The 27,096-nt window shown below is 39.8% G+C and overlaps 1 protein-coding gene and 2 non-coding genes across 5 annotated transcripts in view; 2 read left to right on the top strand and 1 right to left on the bottom strand.

Moving 5' to 3' along the window:
• The first annotated feature begins 603 nt into the window (after positions 1–603).
• The window catches only part of FBXL20 (F-box and leucine rich repeat protein 20), a 105,372-nt gene continuing 78,879 nt past the window's right edge, over positions 604–27,096 (top strand). Inside the window, exon 1 of one of the 3 annotated variants that reach the window (XM_070773392.1) lies at positions 604–923. In XM_070773392.1, the coding sequence (XP_070629493.1) occupies positions 876–923 (48 nt within the window). In that variant the 5' untranslated portion in view covers positions 604–875. Of the gene's footprint in view, positions 924–992; positions 1,728–2,798; positions 2,964–27,096 lie in introns of those variants that run through there. The other 2 variants (XM_019981240.2, XM_070773394.1) reach the window with 2 other exon arrangements.
• TRNAW-CCA (transfer RNA tryptophan (anticodon CCA)) lies at positions 10,347–10,418 on the top strand. Its single transcript has one exon. It is a non-coding gene; the product is annotated as a tRNA-Trp (tRNA).
• Positions 16,772–16,843, bottom strand: TRNAW-CCA (transfer RNA tryptophan (anticodon CCA)). The gene has a single exon. It is a non-coding gene; the product is annotated as a tRNA-Trp (tRNA).

The raw sequence follows: 27,096 nt of genomic DNA, 5'->3' as shown, positions 1-27,096 counted from the left end.
CTTGGAAGGATAAGCCTTTCGGGTAAAATGTGCCCGTTTAAAAGATCTCTGCACTTGTTGCTCTTAAAGTAAGCTCATCTCTTAAATCAGACATTCATAATAAGCCAGTCACTGAAAGTGCAAAGGAAAAGTGGTAGGAAAACAAAATCATCTACTTCGGAATACAATTAGAAGTGGTCCAGCCAGGACTGCTAGAATTTGTGATACAGTTTCCAATATTTTATCTTTGAGATATAATTATGTGGTTTTCCGCTCTAAAGGTAAACATTCCTTATTTCATAGAAATCAGATCATAAGTTTCGAGACCTGGAATTGCTAAAGTATACTATGACATACCATGACACAATCCAGCTTCTATGGAAAGAGAGAGAATGTTAACCATTGGTCAAGGTTCCCCCCAACCCCCGCGCCGCACCGCCTACTCGTTCAGACACGCTTGTTTCTCCCGCCAAAGTGGCGTCAGGATCAGGCTCTCACCAACCAGAGCGCTGATTGGAGGGCGGGTAAGCGCTAGAGCTCATTGGGTGCCAGCGGCGGAGGGGCGGGGGAAGCCAAGGCCTTTCTGTCTCACCCGCCCCCACCTCCACCAAAGCGCGCCCCTCCCCCAGCTAAAGAAATGGTCGCCCAGCTTCTGCACTGCACCCCCTGACCACAAGGCACGAGGTGCGGCCTCGCTGCTGGTCCCCAGAGCAGACGGCAACGCAACTGTCCCCCCGAATCCATGCACAGGGAGATCCACGCCCCACAGCGGCCCCCCAAGCCTCACTGCAACACCCGGTAATGCAATCCACGGAGGCGGGGGAGGCGGCAGCAGCGGCGGCGGCGAAAGCAGCAGCAGCACTGCCCCAATCTAGAGACTACCAGAAAGGAGGAAAATGGCTCCGAGCAGGGACCGCCTGCTGCACTTTGGGTTCAAGGCGACAGTGAGTGATATAGGGGAAGGGAGCTGGGTGGCTGGGAAGGACATGTGTGCCAACACGGGCTACTGGGAAGCGACAAGACTTAAGGGGCTGGGAGGACAAGACAGGCAGCTCAAGTGCTTGGTGGGTTGGTGCGTGCTGTCTGTCGCGGAGGGGAGAGGTGGGGGCTCGGGTGCTGTGTGCAGTTGTCCTGCTTTCTTCTTTCTCACCGGTCGGCGAGCACGCGCGCACTCGCACCCGCCCCACAGCCCCTCCCATAGACAAATACACACAGACACATAGGCACTTCCCTGCCTCTCCTTCTCGCGGTGGGCTTGTCTGCCTTGGAAGCGAGAGCGGGCTCGCGCCGCCGCCACCGCCGCCGCGCTCCCGTAGCTCTTGGGCTGACGGCCGCGGGCTCTGCCCGGGGATGGGGGAGGGGTGGTCCTGCGCCGCTGCGCGCTCCTCCTCCTCCCCCTCCCCACGCTGTTCCGATGCCCGGGCGGCTCTGCCCAATGAGGAGCGGCGTTGCTGGCAGGTGGGGAGTGTTTTTGTTTTGGGTTGAAGTTGAGGCTGAGAAGAGAGAAGAGCTAGCGACGAGCAGTCGTCGCCACCACAGCGGGAGAAGGAGGAGGCCCTGCTGGAGTCTAGAGGTCTCTCCTCCCCGCCGACGGCCCCATCCCGCTGGTCCTCTGCCTCGTCTCGGTACCGGAACTCCGGGGCCTGCCCGGGGCCCCCAGTCTTTGCACGCCGCAGCGCCCGGCCCCGGCCGCACCCGCCGGCCCCATGAGGAGGGACGTGAACGGAGTGACCAAGAGCAGGTTTGAGGTGTGCGCTTAGGGCGCGGGGGGGTGGGGGCGGGGGCGGGTGCTAGGGTCCCGTGAGGAAGACTATTTCCGCTCTCATGCCCCGGAAAATTCGCTCCGCACCGAATCTCCTCTTTCGCCTGGCGCCGTCACCCACTGGCCTCGGGCTGCCACACTTCTCTCCCTTTTCTCGCCACCCAGAAGCTCAGTGCAGCCTGGCTTCCCTTGTCCTCCCGGCTGGTCGCCTCCTGCGTCTTCCACTCGCGGGCCCCGGCGGGGGATTAGCTCTGGCGCCCTAATTCCCCCTCCCCCCAATATCATTCAGCTTTCCATTCTTTACACAACCCTTGGCTTGCCTCCCTTCACCCGGCAGAAAAAGCATCACAGCTGCGATCGACCGGAGGGACCTCGTTTCTTTTCTTTCTGCCACTTTATTCTTGAAGCGAGGGGGAAATTATGTGCCCGGGACTTTTTCTCTGAGTTTGAGAGACTGGTTAAACTAGGGGAGTAGGGGTGGTATACTGAGATGATAGAAACGTCCACGGATTTTCGGTGCTGTGTGGTCTGGGTATTGTTCTGGTACTTCCTCTTCTTTCCCGTGTGGTCCGTACTTCTGAGCTCATTGTTTCTGGGAACTCTTAGATGTGTACAGGCTTCGAGATTGGGACGAAGGTCTGAGAGACTTAAGAAAATCCTTTCAAGTCCCTTGGTCTCTGAGAACTTTTCCTCTGACGAGAGAGGTTTATAGTAATGGAATTATGGAATGGATGAAGAAATAAAACATCTGAAAGCGTCTTTAGGGAGTAGGCAGTGTTGGGAAATGATTCCTTTGGGAAGTGAAGTATTGTAACTACAGGTGAATTACTGTAGTATAGTAATATACTGGGAGGTTTGTTGAGTGAACAAGAAAGAGAAACAACAGCAAGAAGAGTAAATGTTACCTGGCCTTTTTGGACAGAGAATCAGGTTGACCTGGCATCACTCACATTCAGTGTGGCCCTCACTTAATGTTTTTCTTCATTTTCATTTGAAGGATGAAATTGTAAGACAGACAAAAGTTTCAGGAAACTTGTCAACGAAGCGTAGAGGATGAAATCGTTACCTAAGGGTCTTCAGTTTAATCTTTTCCTTCATTTCTTTTTATGCTTATGGAGAAAATATTTTAATTTACCCACAAAGATCAAGACAGGAAGTGTTTGGGGAGAGTTTAAATTCAGAGCTACAACGTTACTACAGCGCCAGGAGTGGAGAAAATCAGGTAGTTTATGTTTGTGTTTACTTTAATAGAACTTTATGTTGCCCTGATGTAGAGAGACCCAGAAAGCTTAATTTATGATGGTTTCATATTCAGTACTACTGTAAAAGGCCAGACTGTCGTTAGAATTACCAAATAGACATTTAACAGTTAACAGAAATCTTCAAAGGGAAACCCAAATACTGAAGAATTGAGTGGAGGATAGCCTTTTGCCATTGCAGTCAGTTCTTTATCATTTTGCTATTCACTTTTAGGTTGTGTGAGTGATTGTTGGAAAGAGTTCTTTTGTAGTTTGTACTTTAAAATTGTATCACTGTATCCTGTTTTTATACTTATATTTTAATTTGTAGTTTATCTGTACTGGTGGTTCTAAAATAATAAGAAAATGTATTGCTTTATTAAGCATATCTGTTTGTGTTGATTGGTATTAACTGGGAACCAAAGTTTTCTGAAAATGTCTGAGAAGAACAATAAGAATGAGGGAGGGAACACCACTCCTTCTACAGTGTTTGTGATTAAAATGTTTATTTGTAAACAAAAAGCTACTCTTACTATGATGTGAAGTGTTAATTTTTGTTGTTGTTCATTCTCCAAGTCAGTATCTGACTCTTCATGACCCCATGGAAGTGTTCATGCTGGAATACAAATGAGAAGGAACTGCAAATGATACCTGTTAATGAGTTTCATTATCTGAGTATTTTTTTAAATCATGTACCCCTTAATGACCTAATTCACAAATAATAAAACAGTAAACTATTTGGTCTCTCATGAAATAATACACTTATTGCTAATACATTGAAAACATTTAAAATATTTACTTTCAGTGGATAAAAGATGTAGATAAGATAAACAGGCTTTCAGTATCTAAAAATTTACATCACATTTTTTTAATTCTCAAAATCTCAGAAGGTTTTTAAAAGAGTGATAATTTTACAATTTTAAGTATGTAGCTTTGAGGATTTTTCTGAGTGTAGGAAATTTCTGTAGCAAATATATAACAACTGATTTCAAGTTAGCAATGGTTAATACAAAACGTGAAAGATTATTTTCTTTTGCTTGGCCACTTTTTTGGGGGGGATAACTAAAACTTTTTTGTTTAATTATTTAAAGTGTTTTTATAGGGAATATTCTTGTGTATTATGCTTTTGGATGTTGTTAAGTGCCGGCCACACACTTTAAATCTCACACTCAGTTAGAACGGTAAAAAGCAAAACAAAATATTTTTTTAAGTTAAATCAGAGGAGAAGACTACCTATTAGGCAGCTGTATAGCATCCTGTGAAATAGCCAAGTAGATGACTGTTGGATAAAAGAGTTTAAAAAAGATATGCAGATGTGAAAATTGTTTTTGTTGTGTCACTTTGGCATTAGATTACACACTAATAACGCTTATAAGTTAAAATAATGTATACTAAATTGTTTTAGTCTATTAATTGAAACTCATTCAAATACTTGTATATTACTTATAGTACACTTTGTTTTGTGGAAACTTTTGATAATTACCTTTCAAATTTAAAAATGGTTATTCAGTGTGTCCTGTATGTCAGGTGCACTGGGCTAGATGTTTTTACCTCTGTTACTTCTAATTTTCACAATTCTATTTTGAGGAAAGCTAGGGCCTGACAAGTATTCAAGTTGCACAGCTAGTACATTGGGAAGCCAAGATTCCAATCTGCATTTTTTTTTTTACTCCACTCTATCATTCTGGTCTGTTTTTAGCATTACATAGCATACAAGCTCATAAAATGTGAAAAAGAGCTTTTCTGAAGTTCTTTATCCAGCATGTTTTATTTTGCTTTGCTATTGAGAGAATATAGCTGCCCTTCATTTTAAGCACTGTAACTAGTACTATCTTAACATAGTGACATTAATGACAGACACGTGTCTGGCTAGCCCTTGAATCCAAGTTTAGATTTTTTTCAGTTAAGCCTCTCCACTTTGTCATACTCTTAGTTAGCTCCATTATAAGAATGTAGTACTGTTGGAGGAAAATTCTATCTTATTTGGATTTATTAAAAAGTATAACCTAAGAAAAGTATAGTAGTAACATTCACTGACATTCTCATACTATTTTACAGTTTAATCAGTGCCTAGAGAAGTTAAGACTCATATAGTTAGGAAGTGATAAGTTCCAGTTTGGGTATTTTGGAACACTGGGCATCATTGTATTTATTTATTTTTTTCATTACACATCGCTGTTGCTCTGATGAATCTATAATACTAAAGTTTGCTTGATTAGGTTGTAATATTTCTTTACCTGCTTCATTTTACTTCTTCAGTTTGTCCAAAATAAGAAAAATCATAAACTGTTTTGTGGTAGAAAGAACATATTTCATTGGGAGTTACCAGAACTTGATTTAGTTAATATTGATTTTTGTCAACCAACTGACTGTAGCGTTGGTCATCTCTTTCACTTCTCCGGTTTGGTTATTTACCTCCTCTGTAAGAAAAAGAAGTTAAAATCAATTACTGAGGTTCCATTTATTCCAGATCCTATGAATCTAATTTTTTATTGAAAGCTGACCTTGGTCATTTCTTCTGAAATAGCCACTTCAGTATTTGTTAGAGTTTGTAGGCTCAGTCACACAGTTTAGTTAAGACTGCAGTAATGACCCTTTTTTCCCTTAAGGTTTTATCTTCTAATCTAAAGAACATTCTGCATAGTAAATAACCGTATTTTCCAAGTTGGTACATGTGGAAAATGTTGTGTATATTTTCCAGTGGGTCAGAGTCATTTGTTTCACTCTATTTGAAAGGCATTGCAATGAATGGGAAGAGAACTAGTAAAAGTAAGGAATTTTGTTTTTAACACTTTAGAGATTAGTTTGAAAGCAATTACCTATTACCTAACAGTAGTAAATGGCAACCCACTCTAGTGTTCTTGCCTGGAGAATCCCAGGGACGGCGGAGCCTGTTGGGCTTCTGTCTATGAGGTCGCACAGAGTCGGACACGACTGAAGCGACTTAGCAGCAGCAGCGGCACCAACATTACTATAGAAAATCGAAATCAGAAGTGTGCTTTTTGGGCTCATTCAGACAATCTGTTCTTTTTCGAATAGTGTTACTGATGTTTCTTTATTTTACAATCATAGGTGCTTTTGAAGCACAGTACATTGTGTCATGTACTTATATTGTGTTCACTCGTTACTTAAAAATAAACATGTTTGTATCTTGCTTCAGTATGCATAAGATAAACAGCTAGGTACTGGAAATTGTGCTTAATCCATTAAGTCATTAAATTTTTTTAACTTGGCAGAGACTTTACAAAATGTATGGTTGATATTTAAGTCCTTCATTATAAGATGTAATCTATTTCTACATTGAAGATTTTCATTCATTAAAGCAGTATTTCTCTTAGAAGTATCCACACTTTTAAAGTCATGTCTTCATGTTCTAGGCCATTTGTCAGTTTTTAGCTGTTGGTGTTGTTTTTTTAATCTTAATTTTAAAAGTGCTTCTATTTTCATCTTCAGAGTTGTATCTTTTCAAATTTTGGTATTATTTTTCTTGCAGATTAATGAGTACTTTTTAAATTCCTAGCCCTTAGATTACTGTTTCTCAACTGGTGACAGATTGGAAACTAAATTAAAAATTTCAGTAATCTAACTAGTACTGTGGTTTTGCAAGGGTATTTTTAGATGTCCAAAATAAAATATTCCGTTACACTAGGAAAATCCAAGGGAGGGAGGAAGAAGAAAGAATGCCCTTAAACTGACCAAATTTAGCTTCTTGTGCATAGTTGCCTTTACACTGTTTTCCTAGTTAATATCCCAGACTTCATAAATTCTTAGATCAGACCCCCACCCAAAAATCGCCTCAGAAAAATGAAGGCATCCAACGTGGTTTGTTTTTTTTTCCAACTGGTGGTTTTATATCTTAATGCACTGGGACCCATTTGATAAAAAGATTTTAACTTGATAATAGCCACTAACAGTAGGTGGTAGTATTGAACTGCGCAGTAGTATTTGTGCTTGATTCATGTGGCTTAATTATATAACGTTAACAAATATATGTATTTAAATGCAATAAATCCAAAACAGATTTGCATTAGCTCTTGAAGACTATTTCTGTTAAAAGAGTGGCACTGCTGGCTAGTTATTTTCAGCACATATCAAATAACTATTTAGCAGGCATGTGATTTAAAGCTATAGGTAAGTAATCTCTTTATTCCCTAATCATATTTCCTCTGATTTTATGATATTTTGTTGTCTTTATTAAGCCTCATATTTGACAGTTGTAAGCAGGTGGAAATATAATTAATTTAATCCATTTTGCTGTCTTTTAAGTTTCTATGAAGTAAAAGTCACCTATTTATAAAACGTGGTAGACAAGGATTATCAGTTATGAAACAGATATTGGCTGTGTCTTCTGTCATTTTTGTCCTAGATCCCAGGAATTTCTAGTAAAAACTAAAAAAGGGAAATAGAACACTGTGAAAGTAAATAGTATATTGATCTTATGCATTACTTTGGTGCTAAGACACAAGTCCTATCTAATGAGGTGAAGATAGGCAATATATCAAATGCCTGCCCAATTTTATATTATCAGATATACCACCTGTTATGATATTTGCTGGTGAGCGAAACTTTCTGATCAACCAAAGTATGCAGGCAGATATAATTTCACAATCATTTAAAAATAAAAAACAGAAAAGCATTCTCAGTTTCTTACTTGTAATTTGCAATAGTAAGAATATGCCATAAGGTGAGGTAAGGTGAAGTCGCTCAGTTGTGTCCGACTCTTCGCAGCCCCACGGACTGTAGCCTACCAGGCTCTTCCATCTGTGGGATTTTCCAGGCAAGAGTACTGGAGTCGGTTGCCATTTCCTTCTCCAGGGGATCTTCCTGACCCAGGGATTGAACCCAGGTCTCCCGCATTGTAGGCGGACACTTTACCGTCTGAGCCACCAGGGAAGTCTATGGCTATTTTTGGAGAAGGAAATGGCAACCCACTCCAGTGTTCTTGCCTGGAGAATCCCAGGGACAGAGGAGCCTGGTGGGCTGCTGTCTATGGGGTCGCACAGAGTTGGACACGACTGAAGTGACTTAGCAGCAGCATGGCTATTCTGAGTGGCTTTGAGTTTGTTTTACTGTATGCAGAATGAGAGAATTTATGTGACAGGAGGGACAGGCAAAAAGAAAGCAGTAAAATTTCTAGATTAGAGCAGGCTTTTAAATGTAGAATACCTCTTCCCTCTAGGGAAGGTCATTGCCAACTGCTTTTATTCTGAATTGCAGTTACCAACAAAGAGCCAGGTTTGTTTTATTTTTTGTCTGTTTTGCTTTGTTCAGATGGGTGGGGTGAAGAAAAAGAGAAGAGATTTACAGTTCCTTGAAAATTAACAATGTAATGTTAAGTATAAATGTTAGTTAGCTACAGTTCTCTGTTGGAATATGTTATCCTTTTTTTGTCATCTTATTTTTTGAGCCAGATCATCTACATATTTTAATGTTCTAATTTTGAAATTAATTTGAGTAAGGAGAGAATGAAAACATTAAGATGACATCTTTAGGGTTTTATAGAAAGGAATAATTTCTTAACTAGGAAACACTTGCCATAAGTGTTTTATATACACATATACATGTGTATCTGTGTGCCTGAGGGTAGATTGTCTCTCTGTACCTCCGTTGTCTCAACTCTAAGGTTCCTTCTAGCATGGAGATTGTATGATTCTCTCTAAATAAATCCCCCAGGTTGCTGTGAGTTGGAAATTAGATATTCAGTTTATTGCCAGTGTTCTTATATTTGTTTCTATTACAGTAAACACAAAACAGCCTTTGTGACCTGACCTTATATTTATTTATTAAATACTATTATATATAAATATTCTTTATTTTATATACACTTTATTTCATTTTTGGCTGTGCTGAGTCTTTGTTGCTATGTGGGCTTTTCTCTAGTTGCAGCCAGCAGGGGCTACTCTCTGGTTGCAGTGTGGGCTTCTCATTGCAGTGGCTTCTCTTGCATGGAAAGAGCCTGGACTTAGGGCATGGGCTTCAGCAGTCTCAGCACATGGGCTCAGTAGTTGAGGCTCCTAGACTCTAGGAGGAGGAGGGGGCGACAGAGGATGAGATGACTGGATGGCATCATCGACTCGATGCACATGAGTTTGGGTGAACTCTGGGAGTTGGAGATAGACAGGGAGACCTGGCGTGCTGCGATTCATGGGGTTGCAAAGAGTTGGACACGACTGAGTGACTAAACTGAACTGAGACTCTAGAGCACAGGCTTAATAGTTGTGTTACTGGAGCTTGGTTGCTCTGCAGCATGTGGGGTCTTCTCAGATCGGGGATCAAACGTGTGCCTCCTGCATTGGCAGGTGGATTCTTTACCACTGAGTCATCAGGGAAGCCCCTCTGAACCTATACGTGTATATCTGTTTACAGATATGGTTGTTGTTCAGTCACCAAGTCTTGTCCGACTCTATTTCCCAGAGTTTGTCCAAGTTCATGTCCAGTGAATCGGTATACCATCCAACCATCTCATCCTCTGTTGCCCTCTTCTCCTTTTGCCTTCAGTCTTTCCTATTTTCAGGGTCTTTTCCAACGAATCAGCTGTGTGGATCAGGTGGCCAAAGTATTGAAGCTTCAGCTTTAGCAGTAGTCCTTCCAAAGAGTGTTCAGGATTGATTTCCTTTAAGATTGACTGGTTTGATCTCCTTGTTTTCCAAGGGACTCTCAAGAGTCTTCTCTAGCACCACAGTTCGAAAGCATCAGCTCTTTGTCGCTCTGCTTTCTTTATTGTCCATCTTTCACATCCGTACATGACTACTGGAAAGATCATAGCCTTGACTATATGGACCTTTGTCGGCAAAGTGATGCCTTTTCTTTTTAACACACTGTCTGGGTTTGTCATAGCTTTCCTGCCAAGAAGTAATCATCTTCTAATGCAGTCATCATCCACAGCGATTTTATAGCCTAAAAAGAGGAAATCTGTTGCTGCTTCCACCTCTTCCCCTTCTATTTACCATAAAGTGATGGGACCAGATGCCATGATCTTAGTTTTTTGAATGTTCAGTTTTAAGCTGATTTTTTCACTCTCCTCCTTCACCCTCATCAAGAGACTCTAGTTCCTTTTTGCTCTCTGCCATTAGAGTGGTACATCTGCATATCTGAGGTTGATGTTTCTCCCAGCAGTCTTGATTCCGGCTTGTGTGTGCTTCATCCAGCCCAGCATTTTGCATGATGTGCTCTGCATGTAAGTTAAATAAACAGGATGACAATAAACAGCCTTGTCGTACTCCTTTCTCAATCCTGAACCAGTTAGTTGTTCCATACAGGGTTCTAACTGTTGCTTCTTGACCCGCATACAGGTTTCTCAGGAGATAGGTAAGGTGGTCTGGTATTCCCATCTCTTGAAGAGTTTTCCACAGTTTGTTATAGGGGCTTCCCTGGTGGCTCAGAGGTTAAAGCATCTGCCTCCAATGCGGGAGACCCGGGTTCGATCCCTGGGTTGGGAAGATCCCCTGGAGAAGGAAATGGTAACCCACTCCAGTATTCTTGCCTGGAGAATCCCATGGACGGAGAAGCCTGGTAGGCTACAGTCCATGGGGTCGCAAAGAGTCGGACACGACTGAGCGACTTGACTTTCACTTTCACAGTTTGTTATGATCCACACAGTCAAAGGCTTTAGTGTAGTCAGTGAAACAGAGGTAGATGTTTTTCTGGAATTCTCTTGCTTTCTGTATGATTCAGCGAATGTTGGCAATTTGATCTCTGGTTCCTGTGCCTTTTCTAAACCCAGCTTGAACATCTGAAAGTTCTCAGTTCACATAATGCTGAAGCCTACCTTGGAGGATTTTGAGCATAGCCTTATTAGCATAGGAAATGAGTGTAATTGTTCAGTGGTTTGAACATTCTTTAGTACTGCCCTTCTTGGGAATTGGGATGAGGATTGACCTTTTCCAGTCATGTGGCCATTGCTGAGTTTTCCAAATTCGCTGACATATTGAGTGCAGCACTTTAATAGCATCAGATACGGTATATTTGTCTGAATGATTTTTGCCAAGGAGTGAAGAATAGGTATGATTGTGTGATATCCTGGAGTTTAATGTGTTACGATTCACTTTTTAATATTTTTGGAATTTATATACTTGTATAAAGAGAACCTTTTAAAAGCATTAGCTTTAAGTCTGAGTTTGTACCCTGGCTTTGCCATGTACCATCTGTATGACCTTAGTGTGCATGTGTGCTTGGTTGCTCAGTTGTGTCTGACTCTTTGTGACCCCGTGAACTGTGTCTCACCAGGCTCTTCTGTCCACGGGATTCTCCAGGCAAGATTATTGGAGTGGGTTGCCGTTTTCTCCCCCAGGGGATCTTCTCGACCCAGAGATCAAACCTGGGTCTCCTGCATTGGCAGGCACATTCTTTACCACTGAGCCATGTGGGAAGAAGCCCTGTATGACCTAAGACAAGTCATTTAATCTCGCAAATTCTCAAATTTTCAATATCTAAAAAATGGGTATAAAACCTACTACACTGGGTAATAAAGATTAAATTCTGTGATGTTTTTATAACATTGAGCAAACATTGTGCATGATCTGTTGTATGATAAAGGCTCAATAAATGATGCCTATTATGATATTACTTTCTGGAGTGAAAGTGGTTTTGAGTAGACTTCGTAAATCATTGTTTTAAATGCTTTAAAGGAATATACTATTTAAAGGAAAAAGTATTATAAAGGAAAGAATGTAACTAATGATTTCTTTTCACCGGATTCAATTTTATACGTTGGGTTTATTGGACAGGAACACCTATGAATTTTAATCAGTGTAGTTGAACCTATGAAGTTTAATCAGTAATAATTTGATGATGTTTATATGGAGTGTATACTGTAACCATTATTGTGTTCACTGTTAGGCAGATGTGGGTAAATGTCTCCTAAGATGAGAATCTGGAACCAAATTGAAAGTTGACATTTAAAACAGTCAGCTTTTACCCAAGAAACTGGTCATTCTTCCTTTTCTGGTTTGTAGAAAATAAAGCTATGGCATGACTGAACATGGACAAGTACGTAGAGATGCATTTATTTATTTATTTTTAAGAGCACTGCATTGCTAATACCCTTTCCCCACACTCATCGGTTTTTTTTGAAAGTTATTTACATGCCTTCATATAAAGACACTTCTGTTGCAAAAATCACATCGTAGCTTGTTTCTGCAGCCCATTTGTAGGAAGGAAACCTGATATATTTTGGAAGTGTCCTTGCATAAGTTGAAGCATTTATTTAATAATGTAACATTCCTAACACATTATCATGAATGGTAACTTCAGGAAGAAAAGGGACTTAATATTCAGTATTCTTAGTCACAGCTGACTGGAGTTATACAAAAGCAGCTTCCCAAATCTAGATCTACACAACAACAAAAAATGCAATTTTACCGAGGTCAACACATTCTTTAAGAAAGAATAATTGTATTTAGATTATTTGCCTCAAAAGGTGGATTAAAGGCCCTAAATGACATAAATTTCATCTGAGCACATCAGTTTCTGGTCCAGACAGAAAAATCTGGCCTAAATATAGGAGTGAAGAACTTAAGGGACCTTCTCTTTGCACTACTGTAAACCCACACTGCACACTGGGGAAAACTTCTCTGTCTTTACAGCTCTTAAATAACGTTTCCAGTATCTATTTCCCTACCTTATTACAAACTGGATTAATACAGTGTTTTATGCCCATTATACCTCTGTTGAAACAAAAAAGATTAAACCTAAAACTCTTACTTTAAAAAAAAATTTATTTTTGGCTATGCTGGGTCTTCTGTGCTACACAGGCTTTTCTCTGGTTGTGGTGGGCAGGGGCTGCTCTCCAGTTGTGATGTGCAGGCTTCAGGAGATGTGGCTCAACAGTTGTGGTTCCTGGGCTCTAGAGCACAGGCTGGATAGATGTGGCAAACGGGCTTAGTTGCTCCTCAGCCTGTAGGATCTTCCTGGGCCAGGCACTGAACCCGTGTCTCCTTCATTTGCAGAGGGATTCTTTACCACTGAGCCACCAGGGAAGCCCCTAAAATAATACTCTGTGACTTAAATGGACAGCGTTAAGGAGGAATAAATGAAACTGGATTTAATTTATGGCAACCGAATTGCACAGTAGAGATAAATAAGTAGCAATCTGAATTAGACATTTAGACTCACCAGTGAAGTTTTTTGTACAATACTAATCCCTTGAAAGAATACTAAGTTAATTTGTATTTACAACTTGAACTCCATAGGGAAATCAGTTTACATATCACGGATTTGCCATCATAAAACCAATAGCTCTTTTCAGGTTTCTGTCCTGTCCTAGATGTTTTAGCCCTAGAAGCAAGAGCAGTAGCTAATGTATAGCACCTAAAATACGGTTATTTTACAACTTGCACATTTTACAACTGAAACACATTCAGTTATACTAATGAAACCATCATACCACGCTACAGCCTCTCAAACTACCAAGAACAAATATATCTGGGAACTCAACAAAGCTAATCTGACCTTGTCTGGGGCACAGAAATTCTCAGTCTAGAAAACCAGGGCATGCTGTTGGTAGGAGTTCAGTTCTGTTTAAATTTTATTTAGCATTAGTAATAGAGTTTTGCCAAGAAAATGCACTGGTCATAGCAAACACCCTCTTCCAACAACACAAGAGAAGACTCTACACATGGACATCAGCAGATGGTCAATACCGAAATCAGATTGATTATATTCTTTGCAGCCAAAGATGGAGAAGCTCTATACAGTCAGCAAAAACAAGACCAGGAGCTGACTGTGGCTCAGATCGTGAACTCCTTAATTACCAAATTCAGACTTAAATTGAAGAAAGTAGGGAAAACCACTAGACCATTCAGGTATGACCTAAATCAAATCCCTTATGATTAAACAGTGGAAGTGAGAAATAGATTTAAGGGCCTAGATCTGATAAAGTGCCTGATGAACTATGGACTGAGGTTCGTGGTATTGTACAGGAGACAGGGATCAAGACCATCCCCATGGAAAAGAAATGCAAAAAAGCAAAATGGCTGTCTGGGGAGACCTTACAAATAGCTGTGAAAAGAAGAGAAGCAAAAAGCAAAGGAGAAAAGGAAAGATATAAGCATCTGAATGCAGAGTTCCAAAGAATAGCAAGAAGAGATAAGAAAGCCTTCCTCAGCAATCAGTGCAAAGAAATAGAGGAAAACAACAGAATGGGAAAGACTAGAAATCTCTTGAAGAAAATGAGAGATACCAAGGGAACATTTCATGCAAAGATGGGCTCAAAATGGTATGGACCTAACAGAAGCAGAAGATATTAAGAAAGCGGTGGCAAGAATACACAGAAGAACTGTACAAAAAAGATCTTAATGACCCAGATAATCACGATGGTGTGATCACTCATCTAGAGCCAGACATTCTGGAATGTGAAGTCAAGTGGGCGTTAGAAAGCATCACTACGATCAAAGCTAGTGGAGGTGATGGAATTCCAGGTGAGCTATTTCAAATCCTGAAAGATGATGCTGTGAAAGTGCTGCACTCAATATGCTAGCAAATCTGGAAAACTTAGCAGTGGCCACAGGACTGGAAAAGGTCAGTTTTCATTCCAATCCCAAAGAAAGGCAATGCCAAAGAATGTTCAAACTACCACACAATTGCACTCATCTCACACGCTAGTAAAGTAATGCTCAAAATTCTCCAACCCAGGCTTCAGCAATACGTGAACCGTGAACTTGCAGATGTTCAAGCTGGTTTTAGAAAAGGCAGAGGAACCAGAGATCAAATTGCCAACATCCGCTGGATCATGGAAAAAGCAAGAGAGTTCCAGAAAAACATCTACTTCTGCTTTATTGACTATGCCAAAGCCTTTGACTGTGTGGATCACAATAAACTGTGGAAAATTCTGAAAGAGATGGGACTACCAGACCACCTGACCTGCCTCTTGAGAAACCTATATGCAGGTCAGGAAGCAACAGTTAGAGCTGGACATGGAACAACAGACTGGTTCCAAATAGGAAAAGGAGTACGTCAGGCTGTATATTATCACCCTGCTTATTTAACTTATATGCAGAGTACATCATGAGAAACGCTGGACTGGAAGAAACACAAACTAAAATCAAGATTGCCGGGAGAAATATCAATAACGTCAGATAAGCAGATGACACCACCCTTATGGCAGGAAGTGAAGAGTAACTAAAAAGCCTCTTGATGAAAGTGAAAGTGGAGAGTGAAAAAGTTGGCTTAAAGCTCAACATTCAGAAAATGAAGATCATGGCATCCTGTCCTATCACTTCATGGGAAATAGATGGGGAAACAGTGGAAACAGTGTCAGACTTTATTTTGGGGGGCTCCAAAATCACTGCAGATGTTGACTGCAGCCGTGAAATTAAAAGACGCTTATTCCTTGGGAGGAAAGTTATGACCAGCCTAGATAGCATATTCAAAAGCAGAGACATTACTTTGCCAACAAAGGTCCGTCTAGTCAAGGCTATGGTTTTCCCTGTGGTCGTGTATGGATGTGAGAGTTGGACTGTGAAGAAGGCTGAGCGCCGAAGAATTGATGCTTTTGGAGTGTGGTGTTGGAGAAGACTCTTGAGAGTCCCTTGGACTGCAAGGAGATCCAACCAGTCCATTCTGAAAGAAATCAGCCCTGGGATTTCTTTGGAGGGAATGATGCTGAAGCTGAAACTCCAGTACTCTGGCCACCTCATGTGAAGAGTTGACTCATTGGAAAAGACTCTGATGCTGGGAGGGGTTGGGGGCAGGAGGAGAAGGGGACGACAGAGGATGCGATCGCTGGATGGCATCACCGACTTGATGGACGTGAGTCTGGGTGAACTCCGGGAGTTGGTGATGGACAGGGAGGCCTGGCGTGCTGCAGTCCATGGGGTCGTAAAGAGTCGGACACGACTGAGCGACTGAACTGAACTGAACTGAGTATGTGTTAAATACTGATAGGTGTTAGAAATGCACAGCTGCTCCAAAGCAACGTCTCTTCCTCAGGGAGTTTGTAATCTACATAGGAAGAAAAGTGCATGAGAAAAATAATTTAGTGGGTTCCGGCAGTGTTAGCTATATGGGAGAGTTAGAAGAAACAATTTTATTTCTTGGGAAACAGAGTAGTAGGATTACTAAAGAGAGAGCTAATCAGAGTAAGTGCTTTTCTCTAAAGCTGGACGTTTCTCAGAAGTTTAAGCAGAAATTAATCAAGGTTAGAAGAAGAGTGGACTTGGGGAGAGGGGAGGAGAGGGTAAGATTGTATGGAGAAAGTAACCTGGAAACTTTCATTACCATATGTAAAATAGATGGGGAGTTTGCTCTTTGTCTCTGGCAGCTCAGACCGGGGCTCTGTATCAACCTAGAGGAGTGGGATGGGGAGGGAAATGGGAGAGAGGTTCAAGAGGGAGGGGACATATGTATACTTATGGCTGATTCATGTTGACTTTGGACAGAAAACAACAAAATTCTGTAAAGCAGTTATCCTTCAATTAAAAATTTAATACATTTTAAAAAATAGAAAACTAGTAACAGGAAAATAACACTTCCACCAGTAATTCCAGGAATTCATTATATAGTAAGTAGTTATACACATACTGTTCCATTTGTTTTTAAGGCAAATAATAAATATTTTTAAGGAATTTATAAAGGATTGAAAAATGCTGACCCTTGTATATGGAGGGCATCCTGCTAACTTGCTTTCACTAGGACAGATATTTTGAACTATCTTAAAGGTGAAGGTGAAGTTGCTCAGTCGTGTCCGACTGATTCTTTGTGACCCCATGGACTGTAGCCTATCAGGCTTCTCCGTCCATGGGATTCTCCAGGCAAGAATACTGGAGTGGGTTATCATTTCCTTCTCCAGGGGATCTTCCCTACCCAGGGATCGAACCCGGGTCCCCTGCATTGGAGGCAGACGCTTTAACCTCTGAGCCACCAGGGAAGCCCTGTGTTACTTAAGAAGTATCTTAAGTAACAGCTTAATACAGTGTTTTACACATTAAAGAACATGTTCCCATTTATGATTTCATTTGAACTTAGAAAAAAGTCTCATGTAGTAGGTAGAGGATATTTTTCTGCTGTTTTATTGTAAGAAAGCAGATGCTCTGAAAGGCTGTCATTTCCCACATTAAATAGCTAAGTATTTAAAAGCCAGAACTTTAATCCATCCAGTTGACTTGAAGTCTCCTATATGTGCCTGTAGGGCATGCCAACTGAAAATGGGTTGTTTTGAAAAATTTACCCATTGTTAGTTACTCTTTTGATCCATAGCAGGTATTTATAAGATGTTTGGTTAGGATTGATTAACACTAAATTTGTGGCCAAAAGAATTGAGCAGAGTTAATTTCATGTGAACTGGAAAGCGTGGACATTGAACCTGTTCTTTGGTTTACTAGCCAACTTAAGTAACTCTTAAACAACTGTGAACAAAGATTCTGTATAAACCCTACCAAGTCATAAATTCCTTTTAGATACCTATGTAATAAACAATACACCACTGTTGAGTGAAAAATAATAAAAATTCAGGATACAGTATTTTATGAATAAACATACATTTCTAGGTCAAAGATCAACTAGGCTTAATAGAATAAAAGATTGATATCAGGAAGAATACTGAGAAACAAGAAGAGTGTTTAAATTATTTATTTCAATAATTTGAAATTTGCATTAAAAATAATCCCATCCGTAAAGTGCAAGGTGTTCTGGAGTTATGGCCAAGATCTTTCTGACCCTTCTCCAGGGGAGCTTCCCAACCCAGGGATCGAACCTAGTTCTCCCACACTGCAGGGGATTCTTTATCAGCTGAGCCACCAGGGAAGCCCAAGAATACTGGAGTGGGTAGCCTATCCCTTCTCCAGGGGATCTTCCTGATCCAGGAATCGAACCGGTGTCTCTTGCATTGCAGCTGAGCTACCAGGAAAGCCCCTCTGACCCTTCTAACATCTATCAAATACATGTTCATATGAAATGTGTGATAATTCATAACATTACCTTTCTAGTCTTAACAGTACTACACACCTACCTAGGATCCAGCTTTATTTTTCTAGGTTTTACATATCCTGACTGTTGTCAAGTGACTTGTCAGTATTTCTAGTAACAGTATTATTTCAGAGATGAATTAACAAAATGAAAATGACAGGATTCAGTTTAGCATTAGGCTGGGAGCCAGGGGAAAATATATATGCTCCACATTATCTTAACTGGAAATAATGTTTTTCTCTTGTGAAATTAGGCCTGGATACACATTCAGGTTGAAGGTGCATAGCCAGCCAAATAGTTTTTATAAGTAGGTTGTTTTGCTTAATGCCAGTGGTACTAGAAAGGAAATGATCAAATTTAAATCTTAAGTATAATTTAACCAAAAATTCCCTGGTGGCGCTATGGCAGAACCCATCTGCCAATGCAGGAGATGCAAGAGACACAGGTTCAATCCCTAGGTTAGGAAGATTCCCCTGGAGGACGAAATGGCAGCCCACACCAGTATTCTTGCCTGGGAAATCCCATGGACAGAGGAGCCTGGTGGGCTGCAGTCCATAGCGTCACAAAGAGTTGTTCACCACTAAGCGACTAACAAAAAAACAACCAAAAATAAGCTCTGTAAACCTTCTTGTAGCTTTTATTTACTACGGCTGAAGTGGGACTGTGGCTGATTAAATGACTGGCAGTCTCTGAAGTGTACCATTATTTTAGACAAAGTCAGCTTGAGCATTATCTGCTTTGGCTGTCCTAAAGTAGCCTCGGGTTTCTTAGTTTAATGTGTTTCAGGGATGGGTCTTTCTTCTGCCCACTTCTGTTTTTATAGGCCTTTGGTTTAATTTGGGCAAGGATCGACCCTTCCCAACCCTTGTCTCTTGTGTCTCCAGCATTAGCAGGCAGATTCTTGACCACTGCGCCACCTTTGCTTTAGTATTTGTTCTTGGAAGAGAAGTTAAGTTATAATTAATTGTTCACTATAAAGGGAAGCCCTAGTAGCTCAGTGGTAATGAACCCATATGCCAGTGCAGGAGATATGGGTTCAATAATTTTATAAATGTATGTATCTATTATTATTATGTATGGACATGTTCACATTTTATGAATGAACAAGATTGTTGGACATAAGGTTTAGAACCTTGCTTTTTCTCTTTTAAAAAATTATAATAAGTTTAAAAAAATTATAGTGTTTTAATTTATATAAATACATGCATAAATTTTTATTTAAAAGCTAAGACATTTCGAGTATGATAATTCCTTCTTATACTGCCCCTAATTCTGATCCTCTTCACCTCTATAGATAAGGAGCAGATAAGCAACCAAGTATTCCTTATAGCACAGAGAACTATATTCAGTATCCTGAGGTAAACCATAATGGAAAAGAATTAAAAAAAAAGAATGCATGTATATGTATAACTGAATCATTTTACAGTGTATAGCAGTGACTAACACAATGTTGTATTAATAAATCAACTATACTTCAATAAAAATTCATTTAAAGAGGAGAAGCAAAAAGAGAGAGAAGGACCAGTTTTGAACTTGATGAGTGTCCTTGTAAAGCCTTTTTCTGTACTTTTTTTTTCCCTGTGCTTTTACCGTCTAGTTTTCTGTGTTTATGATTATGTGAGTAGCCTCATACTGTGACTTTGGGAAAACTTAACTACGATATGTCTTTGAGTCTGTTAGATATACTTCTTTTCACAGCAACATAATCATCCGTTATATGGATATTCTAGTTTGTTTAGCTAGCTATTAATGGACCTTTAGGTTTTGTCCTTTGCATTACAAATGCAGATACAGTGAATGTTCTTTTATATGTTCCTTTATGTGAAGTATCAGGAAGAGAGTTTTATAGGGAAAAATCATATAGGGAATATATGATTATTATATTTATTAGATATTGTCAGACTGACTTCTTAATTTATGTTTTGGCCACTAGTGTGTAAGTGACCTTGTTTCTCCACATCTTCACCAGCATGTGATATTTCCCAAGTTTTTCAGTGATAGAAGGAAAATTGTGTTTTATTGTATTTTGTATTTCCCTCATTACTGCTGAAGTTCAGTATCTTCATATTTTACTCTTCATGTTTTATTGATCTCTTGTATTTTTTCCATAAGAAAGAAATTTTTATTTCTTCTTGCTTATTTTATTCTGTTAAATTTTGAAAATTAGATTGTCTTTTTTTTTTTTTTTTTTCCTAGATATTCTTTGTATTGGATACTGACCGTTTATGTACCCATGTATTTGCAAAGGTTTTCATTGAATAGTCTTGTCAGTTTCCTCTTGGTGTTTATTTTAAAAAAGTGTCCCTTATCTCAAGATTGGGCTTCCCAGGTGGCCCAGTGGTGAAGAATTCACCTGCAATGCAGGAGTCACCGGTTCACTTGGTCAGGAGGAGCCCTTTGAGAAGGAAATGACAACCCACTCCATTCTTCTTCCCTGGGAAATCCCACAGACAGAGTAGCCTGGTGGGCTATAGTCCATGGGGTCACAAGAGTCGGACACAACTTAGTGACTAGAGAATGACATCTCAAGATTTCCTTATATTCTTCCATGAAGATGAAAAGTGAAAGTGTTAGTTGCTTAGTCACGTCAGACTCATTGCAATCCCATGTAGTGTAGTTTTTAACCTACCTGGAGCTTGTTTGTAAGATAGAGTTTTTTGTTTGTTTTATAAGATAGAGTATTAACTGAACTTTGATAGCCAGTTGTCCCAACATGATTTAGTTCATCTTAGAGACACAAGCAACAGGGCTAGTCTGAGAAGGAACAAGTGAGAGGGTAAGAGGCAGGAAGGCTAGGGGCCTGCAAATGGAGGAAATAGGCTGCAAGTGTTACACATTTTTATCTCTCTCTTAAGCAGCACAGGAGGAAACAAATTACAAGTGTCAGATTTTTTTTCCCCGTTCTCTATACAAAATTAAAAGGAGGCTTCTTTTAAAATGCTCTGTTGTCATGATGACACCTGGTTCCATCTGAACTTAACATTTCTCAAACCTTGAGCCAACCAATGCATTTTTCTTATGGAAATGTTTTTCTTAAGCTATGTTAATGAACTATGTTTTACCCTAGATTCTGTCTTTCTTCAAGTCCATTCCGCCTAAGACTCAGAACGGAGAAGGTCTCAACAAACCAGTATGTTTTACTCATAAAATTGTTCTTCTAATCTGTGTTATTCGGAGAAGGCAATGGCACCCCACTCCAGTACTCTTGCCTGGAAAATCCCATGGATGGAGGAGCCTGGTGGGCTGCAGTCCATGGGGTCGCTAAGAGTTGGACATGACTGAGTGACTTGACTTTCACTTTCACTTCCCCCCCACTAGTTTTGAAATGCCATTTTTATCATAAAACTAAGTAAATGAATTCAAAGGCCTTTTTGGAACTGTGTTCTTTCATCTGTTTTTTATTGCCAGTACCGCAGTTTTAATTAATGGGCTTTACATATTAATTTGAGGGAATTTATATCTTTATTATAATTTCCTTCTCATTCGTGAATATGATAGAGAGTTCTTCCTTTAAGATCTTACATGGTTTTTGTTCTTTTTATTTTTGCATACTTGTTTTTGATGTTACTACAAATGGGCTTTTTTTTTGTTACATTTCATTTTTTTTCTGTTTTTTTAAACATTATTTAATCATTAATTCAGTCAACAAATATTTGAGCACTTTCTATGTGTTTGATATTGTTAGAGATGCTAAGACTATAAAAGTGAACAGAACACAAAATCCTGCCTAAATAGAGTTTAAAATTTAGTGAAGGGAAATTGACATGAAACATAAAAAAGTAAATGCATAATGTGTCTGATGCTGATAAATGTTATGGACAAAAAAGGGATAAGAAAAAGAGGAAGGAAGGGAGCTGGGCATGGTTCATATTTTATATAGAATGGTTAAGGAAGAGCTTGCTGGTGGTTAATATTTGAGCAGACTTAAGGGATGTGAGAGTTGGACTGTGAAGAAAGCTGAGTGCCGAAGAATTGATGCTTTTGAACTGTGGTGTTGGAGAAGACTCTTGAGAGTCCGTTGGACTGCAAGGAGATCCAACCAGTCCATTCTAAAGGAGATCAGCCCTGGGTGTTCTTTGGAAGGAATGATGCTAAGGCTGAAACTCCAGTACTTTGGCCACCTCATGCAAAGAGTTGACTCATTGGAAAAGACTCTGATGCTGGAAGGGATTGGGGGCAGGAGGAGAAGGGGACGACAGAGGATGCGATCGCTGGATGGCATCACCGACTTGATGGACGTGAGTCTGAGTGAACTCCGGGAATTGGTGATGGACAGGGAGGCCTGGCGTGCTGCAGTTCATGGGGTCGCAAAGAGTCGGACACGACTGAGCGACTAAACTGAACTGAACTGAAGGGAACAATGGAGAAAACTCATACAGGCAAAGGAATGTAGAAAGGAAGATGGGAGTGTTCTTGATATATTCTAGGAACGGAGTGAACAGGTCCGTCACTGTGGCCAGATCATGGAGAGGTTGGTTAACTGGTAGGGAAGAGGTCAGAGAGCTGTGAGTTAGGAGTAGAGGTGAGGGTTGGGAGGACGGGTGAGCAGGGCAGAGCAGAAACGGACTTATTGACCATTTTGTCCTTTAGTTTCTATTCTAACAAGGGAAGTCATAGGGATTTTTGAGCAGAAGAATATTCAAGCTTTGAAAGGATCGCTCTTGCTTTGTAGAGAAGTAGTATATAACTGGTATTAAAGGTTCTTTGAGTAATTGAGAAAAGTAGTAATGGTACCTTGTATGAAGTTGGTTGTGGTGGAGATGTAAGAAGTAATTGAATCCTGGATATATTTTAAAGATAGAAATGATAGAATTTGTTGCCATTAGGGAGCTATAATTGTTGTTGATTTTTGTATATTCATTTTTGTGTCCAGTTAGCATGCTTTGAGCTGCACAGTAGAAAACCCTTTTAGTGGCTTAAAGAATTATCTCAAATTATGAGTCCAAAGCAAAGCTTTTCCCCAGGATTAAGAGCCTTGGTTTTTCAAACTTCAATTTGCTTAACAGTCACCTGGAAAACTGGCAAATTACCTGGGCCCGTGAATTTGCTTTTCTGAGTACCACGGACTTCCCTGGTGACTCAGACAGTCAAGAACGTCTTCTTTGCGGGAGATCTGGGTTTGGTCCCTGGGTCAGAAAGATCCCCTGGAGAAGGAATAGCTACCTACTTCAGTATTCTTGCCTGGAGAATTCCATGCACAGAGGAGCTTTGCAGGCTACAGTTGCAAAGAATCAGATATGACTGAGCGACTAACACTTGACTTTCACCACACTGGGTAACACAGTCTTGGAGCCTGATAAATTAGGACTTCCGGGTTTGAGCAAGACAGTGGAACCGGATCAACTGGGTTCAAATCTCAGCTCTGCTATTTCCTATCTGTATTTTAAAATCTCAGGTATATTGATCTCGAGGGGCTATTTTGTTATTCATTTCTAACTTTATTGTGTTATATGTAAGTGTATTAGTGACTTATATGTTAATAGATTTTTGAAAGTTTCTTTGTGGCCAAGTACATCATCAGTTTTTGTAAATATTCTGTGTTGGAACAAAGTAAAATTTTGTTTATTAAATGCTTGGTTAGGTTTGATGTAGGGGGAAAATATCATACACAAAATTTTTAAATGAGACTGCCTTTTAAAGGGCCCATTGCAGGAAGGAAGAACTGCTTACCCATCAGACACTGGAGACCAGAATACTCCACTTTTTTAACATTTCTTAAAATTATAGTTTTTCTGTTTATATCAAAATATAAAATTGTGATGAATCAACAGAACAGTAAGGCCTCAGAACTCTTAAGTAAACAAAAGAAGACTCTTAGGTAGATGAGGGAAACACCTAATGATGAACCCGAAGTACACAGGGGACCTCATATTTATGACTGAGAAAATTTTAAAAGTGGATTTAAACTTGGAAAACTTCAAAAGGGGTGATGGTAATTTCAAAAGGGCTGATGACACTTTTGAAAGGGATCATAGTGTTTATCCAATAAAACATTAAGAATCTATTATTTTCTTAGGGTCTTAATGATTCCTAATTATGACGTACAGTACTGTCAAATTATGGCAAAGGTAACATTTTATCAGTGCATTTTGACTGAGATCGCTATTTACAGTGGTGAGACATTGGAATACATGTCATCTCTGCACCTCAGTTTTTTAATAAGAAAATGGAGACAGTAGAATCTATCCAGGGTTGTTGTAAGAGTTAATTGATGTATGAAAAGTGTTTATAAGGCTGCCAAGTATACAATATGCATTCATTAAATTTAAGTTACTGTTATTATTTGACTCTGTTCATTACACATATCTCAGATCAAGCTTTGATATTCAGATTCTCTAGGTTTTTATTAACGTTCTGTCTGTTTTGTCTCTTGGTTTCATTGGAAGAGTATTAAAGTTCTCCGGCCATCTCTATATGTGTTGATTTCTTCTTATAGCGTAGTTTCTGCTCCATATATATGTTTATATTTTAAATAATTTTATTTGTTTACTTACTTTTGGTTATCCTGGATCTTTGTTGCTGTGTGGGCTACTCTCTAGTTGCAGTGTGTGGGCTGCTCATTGCAGTGGCTTCTCTCGGGGGGCACAGGCTCTGCCCGAGTAGGCTTCAGTAGTTGAGGCACACAGGCTTCAGAGCACAGGCTCAGTAGTCCCACGGGCTTAGTTGCTCTGTGGCATGTAGGATCTTCCCAGATCAGGGATTGAGCTGGTGTTCCTGCATTGGCAGGTGAATTCTCAACCACTGCACCACCAGGGAGGTCCTAGGACTGATGGTTCTTTATGCTATTTTTTTTTGCTCTTCCATGCTTTAAGAATATCTACTATTAGTAGTAGTAGTAGTAGTATTTCATCAAATTTTTAGTGGTCTTTACAAAGTTGATGAAAATAATCTGGTTTATTACTCCTATAAGCAGAAGTACCTGTTTCACTTTTCTTCTGAAAGTAGATCCTTTTAAAAAGTCCTTTTACTATGGACCTGTGGATGATGAACTTACCTAATTATGTATGGAAACATCTTTTTTCCTTCCTTATTGCCTGGGTCATCTAGGGTGGACTAGGTACAAAGTTGCAGTTATTTTCTCTGAGCACTTTAAAGATTTTTCTCCCATGTCTCTTGACTTCTGTTTTTACTGAGAAGTTGACTGTGAATTTATTTTACCTTTCTTCGAAGACCTTGTTGAGTACACAGTTTTAAATTATATTTTATATTAAGATAATTTATGTGACAAGAATGTTCTTCCTTTTGTAGTATATAATTCAGTCACAGATACTTGCTGACTATTGCTGCAGTCCATTCTGGGAAATTTTCTGTACCTCAGAAAGAACCTTACAACTTTTACACATTACTCCCTATCTCCTGTCACTCCCTTGTTCTAAGCACCCATTTATCTGCTTTTAGTCTCTTTAGATTTCTCTTGCCCAGACTCTCATAGGAATGGAATCATACAGTGTGTGATCTTTTTTGACTGGCTTCTGTGCATGTTTCCAAGGTTCATCCATGTTTTAGCATGTTTGCCATTTTATGACTGTATAGTGAATGCATTGTATGAAAATACCACATTTTATTTCTCCATTCCTTTATTAACAGATGTAAGTATGTGTTTGAAACCTTTTTTCAGTTCTTTCGGGCATGTGCTTAGGAGTGGAATTGCTGGGTCATGCTGTAATTCTATATTTAACATTTTGAGGAACTGCCAAGCTATTTTCCACAGCAGCTGCCCATTTTACGTTCCCACCAGCAGTGTGCTATGGTTTAGCTTTCTCCATATTCTTACTGTTACTCTTTTCATTCCCCCCTCCCCTTTTTCTCAAATTATGACGTCTTAGCGTATATGGGGTGTTATCTCATATGGGCTGGTTTAGCTTTGTATTATATTTCTCTAATGAATGATGTTGAGCATCTTTTCATGTCCTTGTTGGCCATTTGTATATCTTCTTTGAAGAAGAGTTTATTCATATTCTTTGTACAGTTTTTAATTGGGTTTTTTGTATTTTTACTGTTGAATTGTGAGAGTTCTTTATTTTGAATACTAGACTTTTATCATATAGATGATTTGCAAATTGTTTCTTTGCATGCTTTGTAATTTTTTGTTGAAAGCTAAACATTTTGAATGTAAAATGTGGCAACTCTGGAAATCACATTCTTTCCCCTCCTGGTTTTGATGCTGCTGCTTATTGTAGTAGTAGTGTTTGTTTTGTTTAGTGTCTTTTTCTAAACTAATCCTGTAAACTCTGTATTCTTTGTTGCATGTGGCCACTGAAATCTCTGTTCAATTAGCTTAGTAGTCAGCTCATGATTAAGCAGAGTTTTAAACACTTGGAACCAGTCTTTGCTGAGGGGCTCTTTGTACATGTTAGAGCATGCCTTCCGTACTCATCCAGGCAGTTTACAGTTATGCCTTAGCCTTCACTTCCTGTTTCTGCAATGCCTCAAAATCAACCAGAAGTGACAGCTTAGGGTCTTCTCAGGTCTTTCCTGAGTGTGTGTGCAACCCTGGATGTGCATGTGGTCTTCTAGATTCCCAGGAATATATTGGAACTTTGAATACCCTTATGGGTATCTCATTCTCTAGCCCTTTCCCCTTAAGCTCTTTGGTTAGTCTGTTGTCTTTTCCAGTTGTTATCTGTTCCTTAGGCAGCAGTGACTAAAACATTTGCCTGTAAATGGTTTGAACAAAGTAGAGTAATTTTTTTAGCATTAGGCCCCTTTTAGTCTGTGCGGTCATAAAGAGTCAGACATGACTTAGTGGGTAATACCAAAAAACAGCCCTTTTAGTCCAGCAAAATAAAGACAGGCCTTTTGAGCTGGCCTTACAGGGAGCAACCAAACAATCAAGACAAATAATTATAACACTTTGAAAATGAGATCTATTCTGGTTCCTCGTTTACCAGCAATGCAGGCTCTTCTTTTCAGGATACTGCTACTACAGTTCTGGGGCTTGGAGTAACTTAAATGCCACAAAGCTCTCTGTTCTTAGTGAAATTCAGGCTTTGTGCTTGAATATACACTCCTTGGATTGTTGCAAGCCTTCGGTTAGTTTCTGAAGTTCAAGAACATTTGATTTTGCCAGGTTTTGGTTAATTTTGTGGAGAGGTGGGGGCTCCCTGGTGGCTCATATGGTAAAGAATTGGCCTGCAATGTGGGAGACCTGGGTTGGGAAGATCCCCTGGAGGAGGGCATGGCAACCCACTCCAATATTCTTGCCTGGAGAATCCC

The sequence above is a fragment of the Bos indicus genome, chromosome 19 (genome assembly GCF_029378745.1).
Source record: "Bos indicus isolate NIAB-ARS_2022 breed Sahiwal x Tharparkar chromosome 19, NIAB-ARS_B.indTharparkar_mat_pri_1.0, whole genome shotgun sequence".
Lineage (NCBI taxonomy): Eukaryota > Metazoa > Chordata > Mammalia > Artiodactyla > Bovidae > Bos > Bos indicus.
Note: the sequence above shows the minus strand (reverse complement) of the source record. Positions and strands in the feature narration are given on the sequence as shown.